At 34.4% G+C, this 21,441-nt stretch overlaps 1 protein-coding gene and 1 long non-coding RNA gene across 15 annotated transcripts in view; one reads left to right on the forward strand and one right to left on the reverse strand.

The window, feature by feature from the left end:
* UNC80 (unc-80 homolog, NALCN channel complex subunit) overlaps positions 1-21,441 on the reverse strand; it is a 215,899-nt gene that overhangs the window by 120,669 nt on the left and 73,789 nt on the right. For all 14 annotated transcript variants that reach the window (XM_072813429.1, XM_072813432.1, XM_072813428.1 and 11 more), the window contains exon 22: positions 16,597-16,769. In XM_072813429.1, the coding sequence (XP_072669530.1) occupies positions 16,597-16,769 (173 nt within the window). The remainder of the gene's footprint in view (positions 1-16,596; positions 16,770-21,441) is intronic.
* LOC140625563 (uncharacterized) lies at positions 1,047-12,679 on the forward strand. The gene is made up of 2 exons (XR_012024916.1): positions 1,047-1,118; positions 12,491-12,679. It is a non-coding gene; the product is annotated as an uncharacterized lncRNA (long non-coding RNA).

The raw sequence follows: 21,441 nt of genomic DNA on the forward strand, positions 1-21,441 counted from the left end.
AACAAACCTCTAGTCTAGAAATGACATCCTTATTTCAATGTTTTTAAAAATGCAGTATAACTTTTCTACCACCATACAGCTGGAAAGAGGTGACCATAGGATTCAATACCAGATCTTTCGAATGCCCAAATCTATGCTAGTTCTTCTTCTGTACCTGCATAGTCTTAATTTATACACATATAAATCTTGGTAAAAGATGATTTCTAGAAGGCATGTAGAAAGTTTAAAAATGGGGCATTGATGTCATGTGATGTTATTCTCTAAAACACAAATATATGATCACATCATTTCCTATTTAAAATTTATTATAGGTTCCATCCACCTCAACAATAACATGAATAAAGACACCCAATCTTTGTTATCTGGTTCATCTGTCTTTCTATTCCTCTAGTAATACTTCATGATCTAACTACATCAAACTGGTTACAGTCCCCCAAATATAACACCTCATTCCTTTTCATATGTTGTTTCCATGACTTGTGGAGCTGTTAAACCCCTTTTCCATGACTTGTGGAGCTGTTTAAAATCCCTATTTTAAAGAATAAGCTTAGTTACCTCCTCTCAGAAGCTCTCCTTAATCTGTTTCCCCTTAGAGAGAGTTGGTGAATTCATACTTTGAGTACCACAGCATCTCAAGCACACGGAATGATTCAAGTAAGCCCTTTAGGCATTCTCATTGTCCACAGCTTAAAAGAAGCCATCAAGAATTCCAATAAGAAATATATTTATGTAGGAACTTGATTTCACAAAGCACATGATGTATTGCTACTACATACTAAGTTAATCTATGTGAAAATACAGAATACAAGATGAGCACTAATGGTGAGAACCTGTCATTAATAAAAAATGGACACTAATGATGAGAATCTATCATCCACTGCATTGGTGCTAAGATTTGGTAGTGAGTCAAAGGAACAGAAAGACTTGAGATTGCACAGGGTCAAATGACTTTCTGCATCAAACCTATCAATATTGCAGTACATAACAAATAGATTAAATATCTACACTCTTTTCTTGTATTAAATATTTATTTTATTAACCATCTCAGGTATGCTAATCTGTGTCTGGAAAAGGCTTGAACATCTGTCTCTAAAAATGTGTGGCAGTCTGGAGGCAAGGTGAGTGATGCGTATTCTTAGCCCATCAGATTTTGACACATTCTCAATATAAGGCAATGGGATTCATTGCTTAATGGCAAGGAGACAGAATTACTGCCGAGGCAGCATTATGTCACAGACCCTGGCTCCTACAGGATTACCAAGGGTGAAACTCAACCTACTCAAATGTATGGGACAGAGGATCTTTTTATTGCCTTTAACTTTAGATGACACTGAGAAGATTAATGATAGAGGAGTGAAAAATCTAAATCATGCTTTGTGAGTTTTTCTATGTAGACTGGCTTGCCTTTTTCAGGGGAAAAAAAAGTTTTATTTGCTTAGGAAGCTCAGGGGATTTTGAATGAGAAGAAATTTTGATTTTCTTTCAAACACAAGTTATAATAAAACTCAGATATTAGTAGTTATCAGCCCTAGGAAATCCTAAAGTTTAGAAATGCAATTGAGATCAATATGAAAATAATTCCCATTAACTAGGCAGCACAATCTTAAAGGGAGGGTTGGTTATTATCTGATGAATTTGATCCATGTAAATTCTAAAACCAGGTAACTTTTGGAAAGGTCACTCTCTACATTGAGGAATGAGACATAGAATAACTCAAATATTTCCCTTATAATCTTTATGAATCTGGTAGATGAAAACAGGCTTGAAACCCATCATCAAGATGGCACTGAATCATAGCACTTTCTGGGGGTATTGTAGTGTCTATTTTACTGTACAGACAATGAGGGAGTTGTTGAGGACTCTACAAAGCTACGGACTCTACTATGATCCTGATAGAAGATACCTAGCAAGAAGTACTGACTTCACACTGTGTATGAAAGAACATTCGAAGCAGTCTAGTGTGGATGTGGCTAAGGGGAATTATTTCCCTTAAAAATTCCTTTCAAAGTGTAGTTTATAAAGTATTGACTTTTAGGGGCAGGGTTATAGAATACCTTGGAAAACAGATTCTTCCTGGACACAAAGAAGAGTCCATTTTTCCTCTTTTGATGGAGCTTACCTCTTATAGCTCAGCGCAATCTGAAGAAACAGCAAAAAATGGAGACATGACAGAATGGATAAGGATGGATTCACATCACAGAGAAAAACAGCACAAATGGAGAAAAATGAATCAGAAGAACGCTGCATGGATGAAAAGAACCACAGAGTATCAGGGCATAGTCAAAGGCGAACATCTAAACAAAACTTGATACCACTGGTATACCACAGAGAATTTTTACTGGTAGTCCTGAAAGATAAGTAGACATATTTAAAGTTCTTATTTGCATGTCTGCTAGATCACCTTTTTATGTTCCATAATACCATGGAGTGGCTTCAATTCAATTATGGCATAACTTCATAGTTTCAGACAATCCAGAAACAATTTTAACTGGGAAGACTAGATTGGCCTAAAATATTAGGTTAAATCCTATGGAATTTGTAGATTTGAAGGTCAAAAATAGTTGAATACTAACAATTTCACATGGTTTACTCTTACATAAGGTGTTCTCTACAATGACTACAGAGCTGTTCAGTTAAAGTTACATGTCATAAGAATGTCATTACACAGCACAGATTTCTCTAACATTCTTCAACGAGAAAACTTCAAGTGTTGCCTACTTTTCCTTGACTTCCTTTGTCACTTTTTCCTGAATTTTATAAGATCATTATGTATATTGAATGTTTCCTTTATGAAAGTGAAGGAGAGAATTGGAACACTAATTCAAACAGCCGTGCTTTATTTTGCCTGGGGACTTAGAAAATATTGTTACCAAGATACGATGGTTAATTGAAGGTTATAATTGCAATACATTCCTTTCCCTGAAGGACTATATCTAAACTTATTATGTGAGAAGAAGCCCTGATTCTGAAAACTCACATAAAACACTGGACAGGAACTGTTTTAAAAGACTGAATATTTTATGTTGGTCCCTGGGGAATTACATAATATTTTTATTGCCTTAGAAAAAAATTTAAAGCTCTTGCTGGTGCAGGATACCTACTTATTTAAGACCAATGGGAATAGGCAGTTATTGTGGGTCCTAGTGTGCATTGGAAGCTCGTTTGCTGGAGGGTATGTGTTTGTGAGTATTTATTACTTAGTTTGTATTGAATTCTCTGCCTGACTGAGATCATTAAGTAACTGACAGGCTGCCTCTGCCCCTGCTCATTTCCACAGTAGCTGTGGATAACTGAAATCATTCAGTTGTCAGACTAGAGGCAGGCATTATTTTTTAGTACATGGTCTAGATGGCTCGCCATTTTAATAGTTACTCAGATCACACTAATATTTTGGGTAAGTATTATAAAAAACAAAGTCTTCTGTTTCTGACAATATGATGGATTAGGTTTAAAGATGAACTTCCTATGGTTTAGACATCTAAAATATTGGATAAAATATTCCCTCAATTTCTTCACTTTGCTTTTGCTTTTGTTTCTAACACAAGATAAGAGACCATTGAAGAGTAGAAATGACAAGCACTTGTAATTCTGGGTGGGGAAGAGAGACAGGTGCCAGCTAGCATAGGAATAATTACCCTGAGTGTTTCTACCGATTATGAAGAGGCTAGACCCTGGGTTTTCAATGGGCAGTGAGTTAAATGTCTGGGCCCAAGTACAGTGGGAGGTTAATTCATACGCCAAAATGCCAGGTGAGAGTCACCTTTAGTGGATGAGTAAGAAAAAGATCTACCTCACCGAAATAGGCTTGCCTGACTAGGCTTGGCTGTTTAAAACAGGAAAAAAAATTCTTTTATGAGAACTCCTAGTCAAAATACCACATTCCTGTATAAGTTTAGAATGGTACTACTTCCATGTTCCTTTACCTCCTCCCCCAAAAGAGTTTAAAAATGGTTTTAGGTTGGTGATGTTTCCAGATGCCTGAGAAAAGAAATGGAAATCCTCTCTGGAGGAATACTTTGAATCAGTACTTCTCAAATCTTCAAACTTGAGTGTGCATTAAAGTCACTTGGCAATACAGAATAAAAAAATAGTGTTTTTATGATCCCACTCCAGAGATTCTGATTCAGTGTATCTGTTGACGGTCTGAAAATTTGCATTTCAAACATGCTCACAGATGATGATGATATTACTGGTACACTAATTAACACTGCTTTTAGCATAGGTCTTAAAGAATTCCCACAGACAATATTCCAAGAATTTAAGTTCACATAAAAAATACATTTAAAAAAATCCACCATGAGTAAGAGAAGAAACAAAAAAGTATAGAATGAAACCCACAAAGACAGCAATTATTGGCACTGTTGTGAATCAAATACATTTAAAGATTAATGTGGGTATTGAAAGTATGATGAAAAATTAAGTTATCAAGGTTGACCAAGCACTTTTAAAACAAGAATCAAATAAAACTTCTACAGATAAAAAGTAGCACTTGAAATTTAAAACTCAATATATGGATTTTTTTAAATTTTTTTTTAAATATTTTATTTATTTATTCATGATAGTCACAGAGGGAGAGAGAGAGGCAGAGACACAGGCAGAGGGAGAAGCAGGCTCCATGCACCGGGAGCCCGACGTGGGATTCGATCCCGGGTCTCCAGGATCGCGCCCTGGGCCAAAGGCAGGCGCCAAACCGCTGCGCCACCCAGGGATCCCCTAAATTTTTATTTATTTATGATAGTCACAGAGAGAGAGAGAGAGGCAGAGACATAGGCAGAGGGAGAAGCAGGCTCCATTCACCGGGAGCCCGACGTGGGATTCGAACCCGGGTCTCCAGGATCGCGCCCTGGGCCAAAGGCAGGCGCCAAACCGCTGCGCCACCCAGGGATCCCTCAATATATGGATTAAAACACAGATTAGATCATGTTTTTTTCCAACTTCAGCACTATTGACCATTTGGGCCAGATAATTCTTTTTCTATGAAGAGTGCTCTATGTATTATGAGATGTTTATTAGCATTTTTGGTATCTACCCAGGAGATTCTATTAGTCATCATCAGGTTGTGACAATGAAAAATTCCTCCAGACATTGCCAAATGTCCCTCAGTGGGCAAAATTACTCATGGCCAAGAACCCTGGGATTAAACAAAGTGAAAAGAGACAAAGTGAAATGGAAGAGATATCTCAGAAACCCACTCAAGATATAGATTGAAAGAAATAAAAAATATGAAAGAGAAGTTATCAAAAATAGAGGATAAAGTGTTAAGACCTATCACATACCTTTTCAATTTATAGAAGTAAAGATTAGATAAAATGTGAAAACCATAATCTTGAAAGAGATAATAGCTGAAAAATTTCCAGAAGAGATGTAATATACTAATTACATAATTCAGGCACTTAATGAATCTCAACTAAGAAAAATATGTTAGAAACATCTCAGTGAAACTGAAAAATATTAAAAGTAAAGAGAAGACATTAAAAGCAATTGGGGAGGATGGGCAGATTATATTATATATATTCCCATACATAATACAATGACAAGCCAGAAGACAATGGGATAATACCTTTTATGTACAGAAGGAAAATCTTAGTCTATACTTATAATTCTAGCAAAAGTTATCTTTTCAGAATAAGACCAAAATAGACATTTTCAAGTGAACTGTTAGCGAGAGAGCTACTGCCAACTGATCATCACTAAAGAAATTTCTGAAAGGTCTCCTTCAGAAGGACGGAACTTAGGAGGGATGTATGAGATGCACAGAGAAATGGTGAGCAGAGAATATGCTTTTGGGTAAATTTTAAAATAATTTTCCTGAAAATCAATAAAAATAATGTCTACTTTGTCAATGTTTAAACAAAAAACAAGATAGAATTAAATCTCAAACAATAGCTAGGGTTAAAACCTTCTACAGTATTTTAGTTTGAGAGAAGAGTAAAGATATTAATTTTAGATTTCATTTAAACCTGTAATTTAAAAAAATAGAGAATATAATGATTTCCAAGCTATTGAAGCAAAATAAGACAATGCTAAACCAAACCAAATCAATAGAAAAAAAACTAAACCTAACACAATCTAAAAGAGGATATGAAATAGAAACAAGAACATATACTCAATGAAATAATGAAAATGTGATAAATAGGCAGAAAAAGGGAAGTGAATCTATATCAGCAATCATAATTTGTGCAAATGGACTAAATTTTCCAGGGGAAGAAGTTGTTAAAGTGGTATAAAAAGAATATCTATTTTTTATGAAAGTCACCCCTAAAACACAAAGATGTGGAAAAATTGAAAGTAAAGGATTGGCAAAAAAAGACATACCGAGCCAATGCTCACATAATAAAATGGTTTCAGCTGTATTAGTGTTAGAGAAAAATCTATCTAAGGTAAAAAGCATTACTGAAAATAAACTGGGTCACTAGATAGTGATAAAAGGTTCATACCTTTTATCTGTCACACTTCAAACTGCTGTTTGGTCAGAACTACAAGTATAAATGTCATCAAATTTGTCAGCAAAGTGAAGACTTAAACATAACTTAGTAATCAACAGATCAAGAAGTAAAGAAGAATGGAGTTCTTTTTTTTAAGATTTTATTTATTTATTCATGAGAGATACAGAGAGAAAGAGGCAGAGACACAGGCAGAGGGAGAAGCAGGCTCCATGCAAGGAGCCTAACATGGGACTCAATCCTGGGTCTCCAGGATCATGCCCTGGGCTGAAGGCGGCGCTAAACTGCTGAGCCACCTGGGCTGCCCAAGAATGGAGATTTGAATACAAAATGCTGAACCCAACAACTGGATGGAGACTACATATTCTTTTCAACCACAAATGGGACACTTATGAAAATTGATAGTTTAGTTCATAAAATGTATAAATTAATTCCAAATAATCAGTAAAAATAAAGTTACAAGTCAATAACAAATGGATGCCTAACAAAAACTTGGAATTTATAAACTGAAACATCCACATATACATCTAAATAACTCATGGGTCAAAAAGGAAATCATTAAAGAAATTAAAAATTACTTAAAAATAAATTAACTAAATAAATAAAAATACAGCTTATTGGAATTTATGGGATGTAGTTAAAGCAGTATTTAGTGGGAAATTAATAGCTAAGTGCTCAATTTGGAAAGAAAAAATAAAATTATTAGCTAAACAATTGACCAATAAGCTAAAGAATAATACAATGAATGCAAAGCAAGAGAAGAAAATAAAAGAACAGGAGTAAATGAATTTGAGAAAAAGATAAAATAGACTCAACAAGGTCATTAAAAAAGCAATAAAATTGACAAGTATTTGGCAAGACTAATCAAGAAAAAACTCTCATAATCTACTACAAATGCTGCCAAAATTAAGAACTGATAAGAAAATGTTAGGACAAATTTTATGCCACCAAATATGAAAATGTAGGTGCAGTTGACAATTAAAAAAACTAAAATTACTTGATCTGACTCAGAAGTATAGTTGAGGTGATTGGCTAATCAATTCAGAACTGAAATTCAATATCTCTGAATTTATCAGTGGACTCAATATAATTCCAAGAATAAATCAAAGGATTTTCATGAAACCTGACAACCTAATTATAAAATTCACACAGAAGAGCAAAGAGCCATAAAGTAGCTTAGGTGATTTTAAAAGTTCTAGCTATTAAAACAGAGTAGTTTTACTCTGGGTAAAAGGAAAATGGAGCAGAAAAAAACAAACCCTCAGAATTACACTCATGAATCTATGGAAACCTGACACATCCTTAAGATAATACAATGAATGAAATGAAATCTCTGCACATTAGAGAATAAAGTATAAACTAGTAATATATTATCCTAAGATAATTATGTTCTATGTGGAAAAAAGGGAAGAAAACAATTTCCTATCTTAAAGCAATCACACAGTAATCTAGTTAAAGACTTCAGTAATGAAATGTAAACTTTAAAGCTTTTAGAAGAAAATACAAGAATATATATATGACCTAGGGATTTTCTTTAAAAAGTTGTAAAAAAAAAATGCTAGCCATAAGAGAGTTCTAATGAATCAAACTAAAATTTTCTCTTCATTAAAATTTGGTATAATGAATAAAATAAAATAAGCCACGAAATAGGAAATGATGCAACATAGAAAACAGAAAATGGATTCTTATTGACAAAAATATATACTCTTTTAAAATTATCAATAAAAAGTTAAATAATCCTCCAATAAAAAGGTAAACACAATATGGGATCTTTCACCAAAGTGAAACATAAATGGTAAACAGACCTATGAAAAGAAAAGATTTCAGACTTCAGGTTGAAAATATAAAAGTGTTGTTCCTTTAATTCAATGATTAAAAATAAAAATGTTGGATAATACAAGCGCTGACAAGAACACAGAGCAACAGGAGCTTTTATTACAGTGTTGGTGCCAGTAATTGTTGCAACTACTTTGAAATACACTTTGGCATCATGTAGTAAAATTATGACTCACTAATTCCACCCCGAGGTGTATTTAGAAAACCGTGAATCAAGACCCATATGCAGTAATACTCATGAAGACATTGTTCAAAATAGGCAAAATTTTTGAAAAAATAAAAATGTCCATCTAACAGAATGGACATATAAACTATGTATGGCATATTCAAACAAATATCATTCATTAGTGAGAATGAATGTATTAATAACAAAAGCATCAACAAAGATGAACTCAGACTTAAGGTCGAACAAAAAGAGTATAGCATGATTTAAGTTAAATAAATTTCACGACTATTTTTTTTTTAAATATATATTTCCAAGGGATAAAAGCTCATGTGGTAAAATAAACAAAGCACAGGAAAGATTAAAACAGACTTTAAGAGAACAGTGTCACATGGAGGTAGGGGATGTGTAATTAAGGAAAGGAATCCAGGGGACTTTAAAGAAAGTGGAACTGTCCTATTCTTTAAGGTCGTGGTGGATATGTGACATCAATTTTTTTCTCTGAAACTGTATATATTTATGAAATATATTACCTTTATGCTACATTTCATAGTTAGGATCTTTTAAAAAAACTCAATAATATAGGAATACCACTAGAATCGAGTGAATAATTTGATGATTTAGTTTTATTACTGAATTGTTTCAATCTTCTCATGATTCAAAAGGGAACACAATATGATTGTACTCTGATTGCTCCTAGTAAGCATATATTCCTATCTTCTTGAAAGAGTTAATTTGCACTGATTACCAAGTGGTCTTGCGATGGTAAGCCCCTAGTGGATAAAATTTGATGCAGTGAAACTGAAAGGTATGACTCTACCTATTTTCACCAGGAGGTTTTCAGTTTATGTCTGTTTAACTGGTATAATTATTGATAGCATCCCCTTTCACTCTCCAAAGTGCCCCAATTTGGAGAAAAATTATATAATCATCCCTAAAGCTATTTACAAGGCTATATAATTTACCATGAATTAGGTTTTCACTGCCCACAGAATAGAGAGAATTCTACAATATCATGGACTTTCTTGTTTTCATGGAATTGTTCCTAATGCAAACCGACACTATTATCAGTGCTAATCATGCTAATAAATTAGAAAACACTGTGTCTGTACATGTCATATTTAATTGAATAAAAAGGGCTAGAATATTTCACCTGAAATATATAGAAAACAAATCCCTTTTGTTTGAACTGTTTTTTACTATTTTTTTGTGCTTATAGATTACATAAACCTAGAGACAAAATGTTTTCTAAAACATGCTTTTTCTAAAATGCCTTACAGTTGTTTCTATTAAATTTGTACTAAAGAGAAAGAGTGTGAGGAAGAGCTGTGCTGGACTCTAAATTAAACCAATTACCCCTAAGTTTAGTAGTCACGGCAACAGTGACAAGAGAATTGTTTAAAATAAAACTTGCAGATAGGCAAGACTTCGAACATGGACATTTCTAATATTTCTTTCATTTAACAGTATTTTCAATTCTGAAGAAAACTGCAAACTTGAAAAAGTCACATTAACATTCTATAATTAAGGCACTAAAACAATAAAACTGTTCTGAAAGAAAAATCATGTCATACTGCAAAAATTGCATTTAAGCTGCACTTAAAAAGAAATGCAACACCCAACAAAAGAAAACACTAAAGGAGAGATGGGAGAAAGTGGTGTAATGGAATGTGAGGAGAAACGGAACACATTTGTTTTTCCCTCTTTTCCCCAGTCCTATCTGACAAAATGGCAGAATCTATAAGCATGCCTGTATCTGTTATCCATATCTGCATCTGTGCATCTATCTTTGTCATTTATATTTATACCTACCTCTCCATATATTTCTAAACTCATATTTTTGATAGAAATATAGACACTTCTACCTATATTTATACACATATACATACATGACAAAAACCACAAATACATTGTAAAACATACAAAACACATTTTTAACAGCAGGACCTTTCTCAAAGACAGGAAGCAGATGAAATCAGATATTAAGTGAAGTCAAATGCAGAGGAAACAAAAGGCAAAAATACATGTAATAGAAGACATTTGTGAAAGTTAGAGTAAACCCGAGAAACTCTTAACCCAGATGAGCAAATAAGAACCACGGTTGTCATCCCTGTGCAAATGACAGGAAACACAGAATGCTACTTTGATTCAAGCACATAGGACAGTATGCTTGTTAGAATTCATTGGTGACTTCAGTTTCTTCACTTTTCCATACTTGAGAAAATGGATTTAAGTGTGCCCTTATTTGGGAGGCTATTCCTTAGGCTGGTTCCTTTCCACTTATAAACAAGCAATAAATGTGAAGATGCTTTATAAACTACCTAGTATAATGAAAATATTACTATTGTCATTTTCTACCACCAATGCTGGCACCACCACAACTACCACTGTCTACCTATCCCTTTCACTCAACCCAACTAGTTCTACCTGGATTCTTTGTCTGATGATGGAGAATACTGCATTCCTTTACTTTTTTTAAAAAACTATTTATTCATTTGGGGGGGGGATGGGAGTAGAGGTAGAGAGAATCTTCGAGCAGATCCTTTCTGAGCATGGAGCCCAATGTGGGGCTCAATCCTCCAACCCATGAGATCATGACCTGAGCTGAAACCAAGAGTCAGAAGCTTAACTATTGAGCCACCCAGACGCCCCTACTGAACTCCTTTAAACCTTTACTAATTCTGACCTGTGACCTCTGCACACTCCTTGGCCTTGAGCTAGAATCAAAGATTCAGATATGAAAGGAAATCCTACAAACCACCCACTTTTTTGAGGTCCCTGTACAATGGCCTCCACTGAATGCAGGCTAGCGGCAAAGAGCTCATTACTTCTCAATAGAGCTACCTTATCACTGGACATCTACAATGATCAGAAAATGCTTCTTTACTTTGAGATTCAAAAGATACTGCTTGTTAGCATCAAATCTCCTTATTTTATTTCTTACCATGATATTTATAAGATTGAGAAGGTCAAGCAGGGCCAGAGTAGGTTCCAAAGGAAAGGAAGAAAGAAGGATCTAGTGATTTGGTAACTATCAGGGCATAGCCTTACTTTGGGGAAGTAAAATATATTTTAAATTTTCTTTTTTTTTTAAATATTTTAAATTTTCAATGGGATTCAGTCCAATTTAGTGGTTGGAGTCAAACTCTAGTCAGGAACAGAGTGTACTTATACCTGGAAACTTCTGTAATCTCATCTCCTTGAAAACTAAAAGCATTACAGCTGCTAGAAGTCAGATAGGCATAAAACCCTTTTGTAAGAGGGAATGAAATCTCAATACCCAAGAGACTTGATTATCAAAGAATTCATTAATATTCCTCTTAAAATAACCTTCATTCAGAAACTAGTATTAATTTGTTCTATTGGGATTATTTTTCAAATCCTCATATGCTTTCTTTGTGACATGCCTCATATATCTCCCATGCCCACATATCTTACATAAATCCTAAGGGTTCCATGTAGGAGGCAATTACTGTTTTTGTATCATCAATAAAAGTTAATAAAAGTAATCATTCCAACTACTTGAATAAGGAGTCTCATTTTGCCAGATAATCATTTTGCCATTAACTGAGATTGAGTTCTTAACATTTTTGGTTTCATGGATGGTCCTGGGGGTGGGGGTAGTCCGTGAACCTCCTGATAATATATGTTAAATTTTCTCTATAAGTATACTTCTCTTGGAAAAATTTCCAGAGCTTTCATCCAATTCTAAAAGAGTCTATGTCCCCAAAATGTTAAGAATCACTGGTGTAGAGAGTGAATATGTGGTGTGAATCTTTAAAGTTGAAGATCTCCTATATTTTCTGGTTATGAATTCATCATGTATTCATGTGTTAAAGAACCTTTTTAATAGATCCAAATGCTTTGGGACCCTTAAAAATCATTTATAATCTTCTTTATTCTAGAGACCATATTCACCTAAGTGTATTTTCAATGTACAAGAGATACTCATTTTCAAATAAATAATATAAAATATAAGTATATATTTTATATAATGTGTATATATGTGTGTATATATATATATATATTTTTTTTTTTTTTTTTACAGAGAAAGTATATGCTATTGCTATAAAAATCCTAAATGGAATCAGAAGATTTTGTTTTGAACCCAGTTTTAGCACTGACTGGCATATGTGACCTTGAGCAAAATCACCTTGGCTCTTGGGGCTTTTGTTGTCTCATATGGAAATGTTTAAATGAAAAGAGCTGCTCAATAAAGTTCACTGTATAATATACATTCATGTGTAGATTTCAGTTCAGTATCTGAAAGAGTGGGGCTTGTAAAGGACAACCTGTTATTTCTGTCATCAGGTGCTTATTTGACTAATAGTTGTCCCAATACTATCAAGCCATTATTCTCCAATTTGTATGGCAAGCTGTGCCTGTATCTTTCTATCAATTTTTCAACAAGTTGAAATAATATCATTTTACTTAATCTTATTAGGCTTGCTTAGGAAATTTGATTCTCTACTTTGCCTAAAAATCTTTTTTTTTTTTTTTTTTTTTTTACTAAAAATCTTCCAATGTAGCTCTGACACTAGGATTGAGACAAAGATAGACATGATGGTACCTTTGGAACATTACAGATTAAAATACCTATAAAGTGCTAATGCACAATTTTACTGTGAATTTAATAATTTTTCAACTAACGTCGGTCATTTTCACTTTCTCACTTACATTTAGATTATCATGTATAAAATACATGCTTTATTATTTTTGCATGTTTTAGTGATTTCACACAATTTTTTAATGAGACAGTCAATTTGATAGAGTATAAAATATAGAGTCTTTGAATACAGAGGTACATCTAACCTGGGTCTCTCTTTTGCTGTCTGTGTAGCCCTGGACTATTAGTTGGTCCTTCTCAAATTTAGTTGTTTTTCCTTTCAAAACAGTAGGTACACAATAAATGTTAATCATTAGTTTATCAGCCTTAAAATGTACACTAAGAATTCTATAAAATAGATCACTATGCAAAAATAATCTTCATAAGGAAACTTTCAAACAGGTTGAGTTTTTTGTATCTATTAATAGCTGGTACCTTGCATGGCATATGAGAAACTCTCAACAGATACTGGTTGAGTTAATTAATTAATTACTATATGATGAGTTTCTTTTAAGCTACACTGAGTCCGGGTTTTTAAAATTCCACCATCCAGCCATTTGGTATAATTAATATGTAGAGAACTGCTCCTGCTCTGTGACTATATCCAGTTTAAAATTATTTCTATGCAGGGAGGGGTCACGAAACACTCCACTCACCATTACTGCCCTCCCACTATTACCCTATTATTCTGACTTCTCCTATTCCCTAATCAAATCCTGCTGCTTCCACCACTAACACCATATAGTAGTATCTGATATTTTATACATTGTCAACACTTTCTAATAGTTACAAATTTGATAGTTAAAGGAATTTATGGACATATTAATGTGTATTTCTTATGTGCAAATAAGATGGGGCATACTTTGTTGGGTATTATTATTTTTAATGAAATGGCTGTTCATGTACTTACTACCCATTATTTAAATGTTCAATTGTTGGCCTTTTCTTATGGATTTTTACATTTATTTAAATTTGCTCCTTTTGGAATAGGTCAATAGTGATTAAAAAGAATCATTGCATAACTCAAAGGAATGACAGGCTAGTTACCATTCTCCCGCTTAGAAAACAAGGGATTGGCTCCTTGCCTTGTTAAACTCTTTTGCTTTAGACAGGCATCTTGCTCTTTGATAAATTACCATCAGCCTCAGCTCTCCTGGAGGCTCATGATTCCCTACATTTTATAGTCACCATAGCATGCATCAATGCACACTGAATATTTTGGAATTTATGAACATTCACAAAGGACAACATCCAGGAATGGGAGACTGACTGAAAAATCTTATATAACAAGTCATCATTTTGGGTGATTACAGTGGTATTTTTATTTCAGGCTTAAGTGAAGTCACGTTAACTTGATGGTAACTAGCTTGATAGCAAAGCGTGCAAATGTCACACAAAAATGGTATAATGTTATTATCAGATTTGGTTGATTTTCCAAGGTAAAATATGAGTGGTCAATGGTCACTTGTCCATATGCTGTAAAATCTGGAAAAGTCATCATTTATAGGCAGGCTTTAAGCTCTTTGTTGTAAAAAAAAAAAAAAAAGTCTATTTAGTTTTTATTTTTTAAAAGAGAAACTAAAAGACTTTATTCTTGATGTTTACCTGGTATATTGTACCAATTATTTTTTTTTTAAGATTTTATTTATTCATGATAGACAGAGACACAGAGAGAGGCAGAGATGGCAGAGGGAGAAGCAGGCTCCACGCAGGGGCCCCGACAAGGGACTCGATCCCCGGACCCCAGGATCAGGCCCTGGGCCAAAGGCAGGTGCTAAACCACTGAGCCACCCAGGGATCCCTGTACCCAGTATTTATATAATGTAGGAAGAGTTTATTAAATCTGAGGTAAATAAAGGAAACTGAGGCACTGAGTTGAAAAATTATATCTGGGCCTAGTTTACTTGACAGAAACCTTTTCTCTTTTCTTTTTTAAAATTTATTTATTTATTTATTCATGAGAGATACAGAGAGAGAGGCAGAGACACAGACAGAGGGAGAAGCAGGCTCCTGTGGGGAGGGCAACGTGGGACTTGATCCCAGGACCCCGGGATCACACCCTGAGCCAAAGCCAGATGCTCAACCACTGAGCCACCCAGGCATTCCCAAAAGAAACCCTTTCTTTTTTTAAAGAAAAATATTTTATTTATTTATTAATGGGCGGTGGGGAAGAGAGAGAGAGAGAGAGAGAGAGAGAGAGAGAGAGAACGCAGCAGAGGGAGAAGCAGGTTCCATGCAGGGAGCCCGACGTGGGACTCGATCCCAGGTCTCCAGGATCAGGCCCCAGGCTGAAGGCAGCGCCAAGTCGCTGAGCCACCTGGGCTGCCCAAGAAACCCTTTCTAAACTAGATCCATTTTATATTCTTTAATCCCTTACATGTGTATATAATACCATATGATGCTCAAAGCCCTTTTGCACAATTCAATTTATCCTTCCTTTTATATCTTTCCTTCAGTTGACAACTAGACCAAGACTCAAAGATGTTTAAGTACTAATACATGACAGACATAAAACTAATAATAATAAAAAAATAATAATGGCATACTTTATTGAGCAGTTACTGTATTTCAAGCACTCCCATAAGGTCTTTCCATTTAATGTGTCATTTAATCCTCACACTTAGCCAGAGGATTATTATTAGCCCTACTTTTATTTTACAGTTTTAGCTAGTAAATGTCAGAGCCCTCACATCCTTTTAATCATGATGCTCTACAGTCTACTTCCTGGTGCATATTTATTATTAAATTTTTCCCTTTTCTTTCACCTCATCACCTTTCTTCCTCCTTTTAAAATTAATGCTGAGAAAATCAAAAAAACATAACCCCACAAAAACCTATAATCATCTCAATAAATGTAGAAAAGGCATTTGACAAAGTACAACATCCATTCATGATAAAAAAAAAAACTCTCAACAAAGTTGATTTAAAGAGAACATTCCTCAGCATAATAAAGGCCACATATGAAAAACTCACATCTAACATCATAGTCAGTGGTAAAAAACTGAGAGCTTTTCCTCTAAGATTAGGAAAAAACAATGATGTCCATTGTCATCATTTTTATTCAACATAGTATTGGAAGTCCCAGCCATTTCTTCCCAATCAGACAAGAAAAAGAAATAGAAAGCATCCAAATTGGTAAGAAACAAGTAAAACTTTAACTATTTGTAGATGACATGATACTATATATAGAAAACCCTGAAGACCACCAAAAATCTACTAGCACTGGTAAATGAATTCAGTAGAGTCACAGGATCCAAAATTAATATACAGGAATCTGTTGCACTGCAGATTGAAAATGCACTAATAATGAAGTAGCAGAAAGAGAAACTAAGAAAACAATCCCATTTATAATTGCACCAAAAAAGTACCTAAGAATAAACTTAACCAAGGAGGTGAAAGACCTGTACTCTGAAAACTATAAAGCATGAACAGTTAAAAAAAAAAAAAAACTCCATAGAGAGGGTTAGGATTAGAAATTCATGCTTTCCTCCATTAGCAGTATTAATTGTAATAGGAGACAGAGTGGGCAAAGTCTTCCAGAAACTTACAAGATCTAATGCAGCTGCCAGGATGGATGCATCTGGAATTGTCCCTGGCTCACAGCAGTTTAACAGAAATTGAAAGCGCTTCATGCCTTGTCGGATTGCTCCAAGATTCACAACATTTTTGCTTTTTCCACCATCTTGGTTGGAAGACAGATGGTCATCAAAACTGTGGCAACCTATAGGTTTTTCCCATGGTGGAGGAATGAAAGAAAGAAAATACAATGGATCACAGATTGAAAAGAACTTCAAAGTTATAACAACATGTTTTCTGTAGTGTCAGCCTGAAAGCTTTTCCCCTGACTCCATCTCATTCATTTCCAGCTCAATGCCTGATTTAGACACACCATAAACTTTTGGGAATCTGGTGACACATGGTATATGCAAATGTAGAATTTTACATAAATATTTAAATATGGGATCTGATCATTTTGCTACCAGGTCTCCTCTTTAAAACTGGCAGGAGCTCTTAGTATATTTAAAATGATCTTCCTGTAATCAACAGCTAACTTCTATTTTTATCAAAGATGGAATCACTGCACAATTGCATATATGTTCCATAAATTGATATCTCAGTTACAACACAAAGAATCACTGACTATTAGAGACGTAAAGAATCTTAGAGTTTGGTCATTTAATTCCAGGATTTCCAAACCTAACTATATGTCAGAATTACCTACGAAGTTCCTGAATTTCATCCAGACTTTCAGAATCAGAATTCTTAGAAATAGAGTATCGAAATTTGCGCTTTGTAAGCCGCCCAGAAGATAATGATGTAATCAGGCTGACCCAGCACTGTGGTCAGAGATTTGGGAACCACTGATTCCTTCCCACCCTTATTTTTCCATAGTTAAAGCGCCTATGAATAAGAATCAGTCTGAAGCTTATTAAATACAGAATATCAGGTCTCATCACTAGAAATTTTGATTCCATGCCTGGGGGCTATTCATGCTTTTTTAACAAACACTCCTTGTGAGTTATTGATGCAGAAAGTCTAAGGATCACATATTTTAAACAATGATATAAAGTATCATTTTTCATCATTTTTATCCCTAGGTACATTTTTGAAAACCTAAATATCAGGGTGCCTGGGTAGTTCAGTTGGTTCAGCATCTGCCTTTGGCTCAGGTCATGGTCTCTGTGTCCTGGGATCAAGTCCCACATCAGGCTCCCTCCTCAGCGGGGAGTCTGCTTCTCCCTCTCCTTCTGCCCCCTGCCTTGTGCTCTTCTTGCTTGAGTGTCTCTCTCTTTTAAATAAATAAAATATTTTTTAAAAAGCATAAAGGATAGATGAAACAAATATAGACATTTTTGTCATTATTACAAATGGGTGATGGATATCTGAGATCCATTAAACCATTCTTTTTACTTTTTCTATATGTTTCAAAATTTTAATAAGTACAAATAATGCCTCATAATTAAAATATTATTGAGGGCAGCGCGGTTTGGCACCGCCTGCAGCCCGGGGCGTGATCCTGGAGACGGTGAATCGAGTCCCACGTCAGGCTCTCTGCATGGAGCCTGCTCCGCCCTCTGCCGGTGTCTCTGCCTCTCATTCTCTCTGTGTCTCTATGAATAAATAAATAAAATCTTTAAAAAAATAAAATAAAATAATTGTTGAAATTTCCCATTTTTCATTCCTTATGGGCATATTTCCTTTTCAGATGCAAATGTTCCTTTTTCAAAATTCCATGTTCAACACCTCCAGTATTTTTTTTTCCAATTAGTGTGGCATATCTGTATCATTTGCAAAAAGGAAGTAGCACACAAAGAATCTGATGGTGGAAAAAATTTGGAAGACAGAATCTTAAATGACGAAGGGCGTATAGTGAAAAGCTGCAGTATAGAAACAATACTTCCTACGTGGCCTTGTTTCTAGACAGTTGCCTTGCAAAGGTAGCTATTTATTCACTGAACATTATCAAAACTCCTAGAACCAGTAACTTCCTGTGATTTATCCTACCTCTATGTAACTTTATCAATCATACATATATAGTCCTTTAAGTTACACAGAGGAAATCCCATCTGTCAAAAGAAATTATAACCTTAGCAGTCCCTTAAACTTTGAATTTAAGACAGACCTCAAATGTCTTTCTTTTTAATGAATACAGTTGTTTTATTATTTGTTACTATAATTAAGATTTACAATATACTAGGTAATAATTGCCTCAAAGTTGTGATAGAATATATAAGACAGGATGTATGATCAACAATCTTATTCTTTTTAAAAAAGATTTTATTTATTAGAGAGAGAGCATGAGTGGAGGGAGGGCAGAGGGAGAGGGAGAAACAGACCACTCGCTGAGCAGGGAGCCTAACGTGTGGCTCCATCCCAGGACCCTGAGATTGTGATCTGAGCCAAAGGCAGAGGCTTAACTGAGTCACCCACGTAGCCCAAATAAATTTATTAACCAATTTATTAAGAACAGTTGCCATCATCTTATTGAAGGAGACATTAAGAATAAGCTTTTCGTCATTTTTCTTAATACTCATTTGACAAGATAATGAATTCTAAAAGAAGGTTATTTAATATTACCAGAAGTGCCATTCTGATAAAAAGAACTTCAGAAACAATATGGTTAAGTAGCCTAAATAAAATAATGAAAAGAAAAGTGATCAAAACAATCTTTGTCAGGAAGACTTTATCTTCTTTGCTTCACAGAATGATGGATATTCATTACAGTAGAATCCTATGATCTCAGGCATAAGAATAATGCTTATAAGTAAAAGCTAATTATAATGGAAAATCTCCACTGCATTATAGTGGCATTAATGGGTAGCCATGCATCTGCTTCAATTTTTGAGTACTTAGTATATGTGTTCAGTATTGTATGAAATATTTTATAATTTATTTTTTGTAACAGCCTTATAAGATAAAGCCTTAAAGATAATCAAAAAAAGAGAAGGGGAGAGAACAGGGCAGTAAGAACATAAATATATACAGAAAGAGGGTACAGGTTAATAGCTTAGACGAAGTTCATGCAATAGAAAGTTATGAAGTCAGAATTCAAATCCAGACCTGATGACCATCAGCCTACCCTCTTACCGCTATGTCACATTGCATCCCCAGAATACCCAACTGTTTATGTTGAAGGAGGCCAGAATTTTGTATACTGCTGAAGGTAGAGATTATGTCAGAGTAATTTATGGTAAGAAATAAATCAACATTGTACATGTTATAAACTGATTGTAAAATTATTCCCAGTTGGCATTCCATATTGTACTAGTAAAAGAAATGCTAAAAAGTACTTTGGTTGTAAAACGCACCTTCTATTCGTCTTTTATATAAACTTACTAGTATATAAGGATGCTTCTTGGCTTCCTTGGACATAAGGCCTAATTTTTTAGTCTCAGTACATTCTCGTTGCATTTATTTACTATTTTTTTACATTAAATTTACTGAGGTATCACTTATAAATTTACATAGAATACAGTTTTTATGATCTGTTAAGTTTAAGAAGGGATATTTCAAAATACAGTATTTCTTTAAGCAGCATTTCCCATGGAATTTATGGCAGAGCTGAGCACATAGATGATACTCAGTAAATTTTATTGATCGATTGAAAACAACATTGCTTTAATAAAACATCTTCCCTCAAATAAAGACCACATGATCTCTAAAATGAAATATTCTTAGTGAATATGAAAACAAAGAAGAAAGACAGCTGGTTATGAATGCAGTTTCAGTTCTGTTAAATGTTCAGGAGATGTATTTTTCATTTGTTTAATATTTTTTAGATTAAAGAAATTCTATTGGCTTTGCATTTGATCTTAACTCAGTGAAGTTTGAGTATATATTTGAAAGTAAGAATGCTTGATGTTTGCTTTCTTTATAGCAACTTTAAAGAAGCAGAAACAGTATATAATTAAAATAATTGAGAAAGAAAAAACCAATACATTTATAATGGATGCATAGGAATCATTTATACATACAAATTGCAAAGAAGGAAGGGAAGGGAAAGAAAGCAAGGAAGGGAAGGGGAAGGGCAGCAAGGAAGAGAAGAAGGAAGGAAGGAAGGAAGGAAGGAAGGAAGGAAGGAAGGAAGGAAGGAAAGAAGGAAGGAAGGAAGGAAGGAAGGAAGGAAGGAAGGAAGGAAGGAAGGAAGGAAGGAAGGAAGGAAATAAATAAGATAGATGGGAAAAAAGGCTAAAGGAGGCTCAAAGATAAATGCTTACATGGCCAAGGGCAGGAGTTGTTGCAAATTACAATGTACTAAGATTAGCAGATAATGGGGTTTTTAAAGGTTTTTGTTTTTGTTTTTTGTTTTTTAGAATAGCTGAGGATACCTGGCTTCTGCAAAAGATTCCAAAGGAATTATCTCACAGAATACCTTTTATAATTTTTAAGGAGCCAGAGAACATGGACAAAGAATGATGTTGGCATGCAAGCTATCTTCTCTTGCCAGTCTAAAAGCACATAAAATTCCAGATATCAGTCTTAGATTTTATGGTTTTGTCTTCTAGTTACACAGAGACTATTTTACTTCAGGTATAGCTGACACAAACTGATCTCAGAGTCAGACTCTATGAATATTCCATACCAAGTCTTTCCTTTTGTGAATGAAATATAGGGAATATATAAAACATTGGCTGAAATCTGCAGGAATAGGGTAAAAATCTAGAATAAAAAAGATTTACAAGAAATTCTCATGATAACATGTTAAGAATAAGACTAAAAATATTGGCCTATTTCTTGAAGAAAGGGATGTAAGGGAATCAAAAGGAAGGTAAACAACTCAATTATGCTTTCATCCTTTTCACCAACGAGAAAAATTCGCAAATACCTAAGTGCAGAAAAGCTTTCATTAAGGAGACACCAAATGTGAGAGACCCTCCTCTGAGTTAATTCTT

The sequence above is a fragment of the Canis lupus genome, chromosome 36 (genome assembly GCF_048164855.1).
Source record: "Canis lupus baileyi chromosome 36, mCanLup2.hap1, whole genome shotgun sequence".
Lineage (NCBI taxonomy): Eukaryota > Metazoa > Chordata > Mammalia > Carnivora > Canidae > Canis > Canis lupus.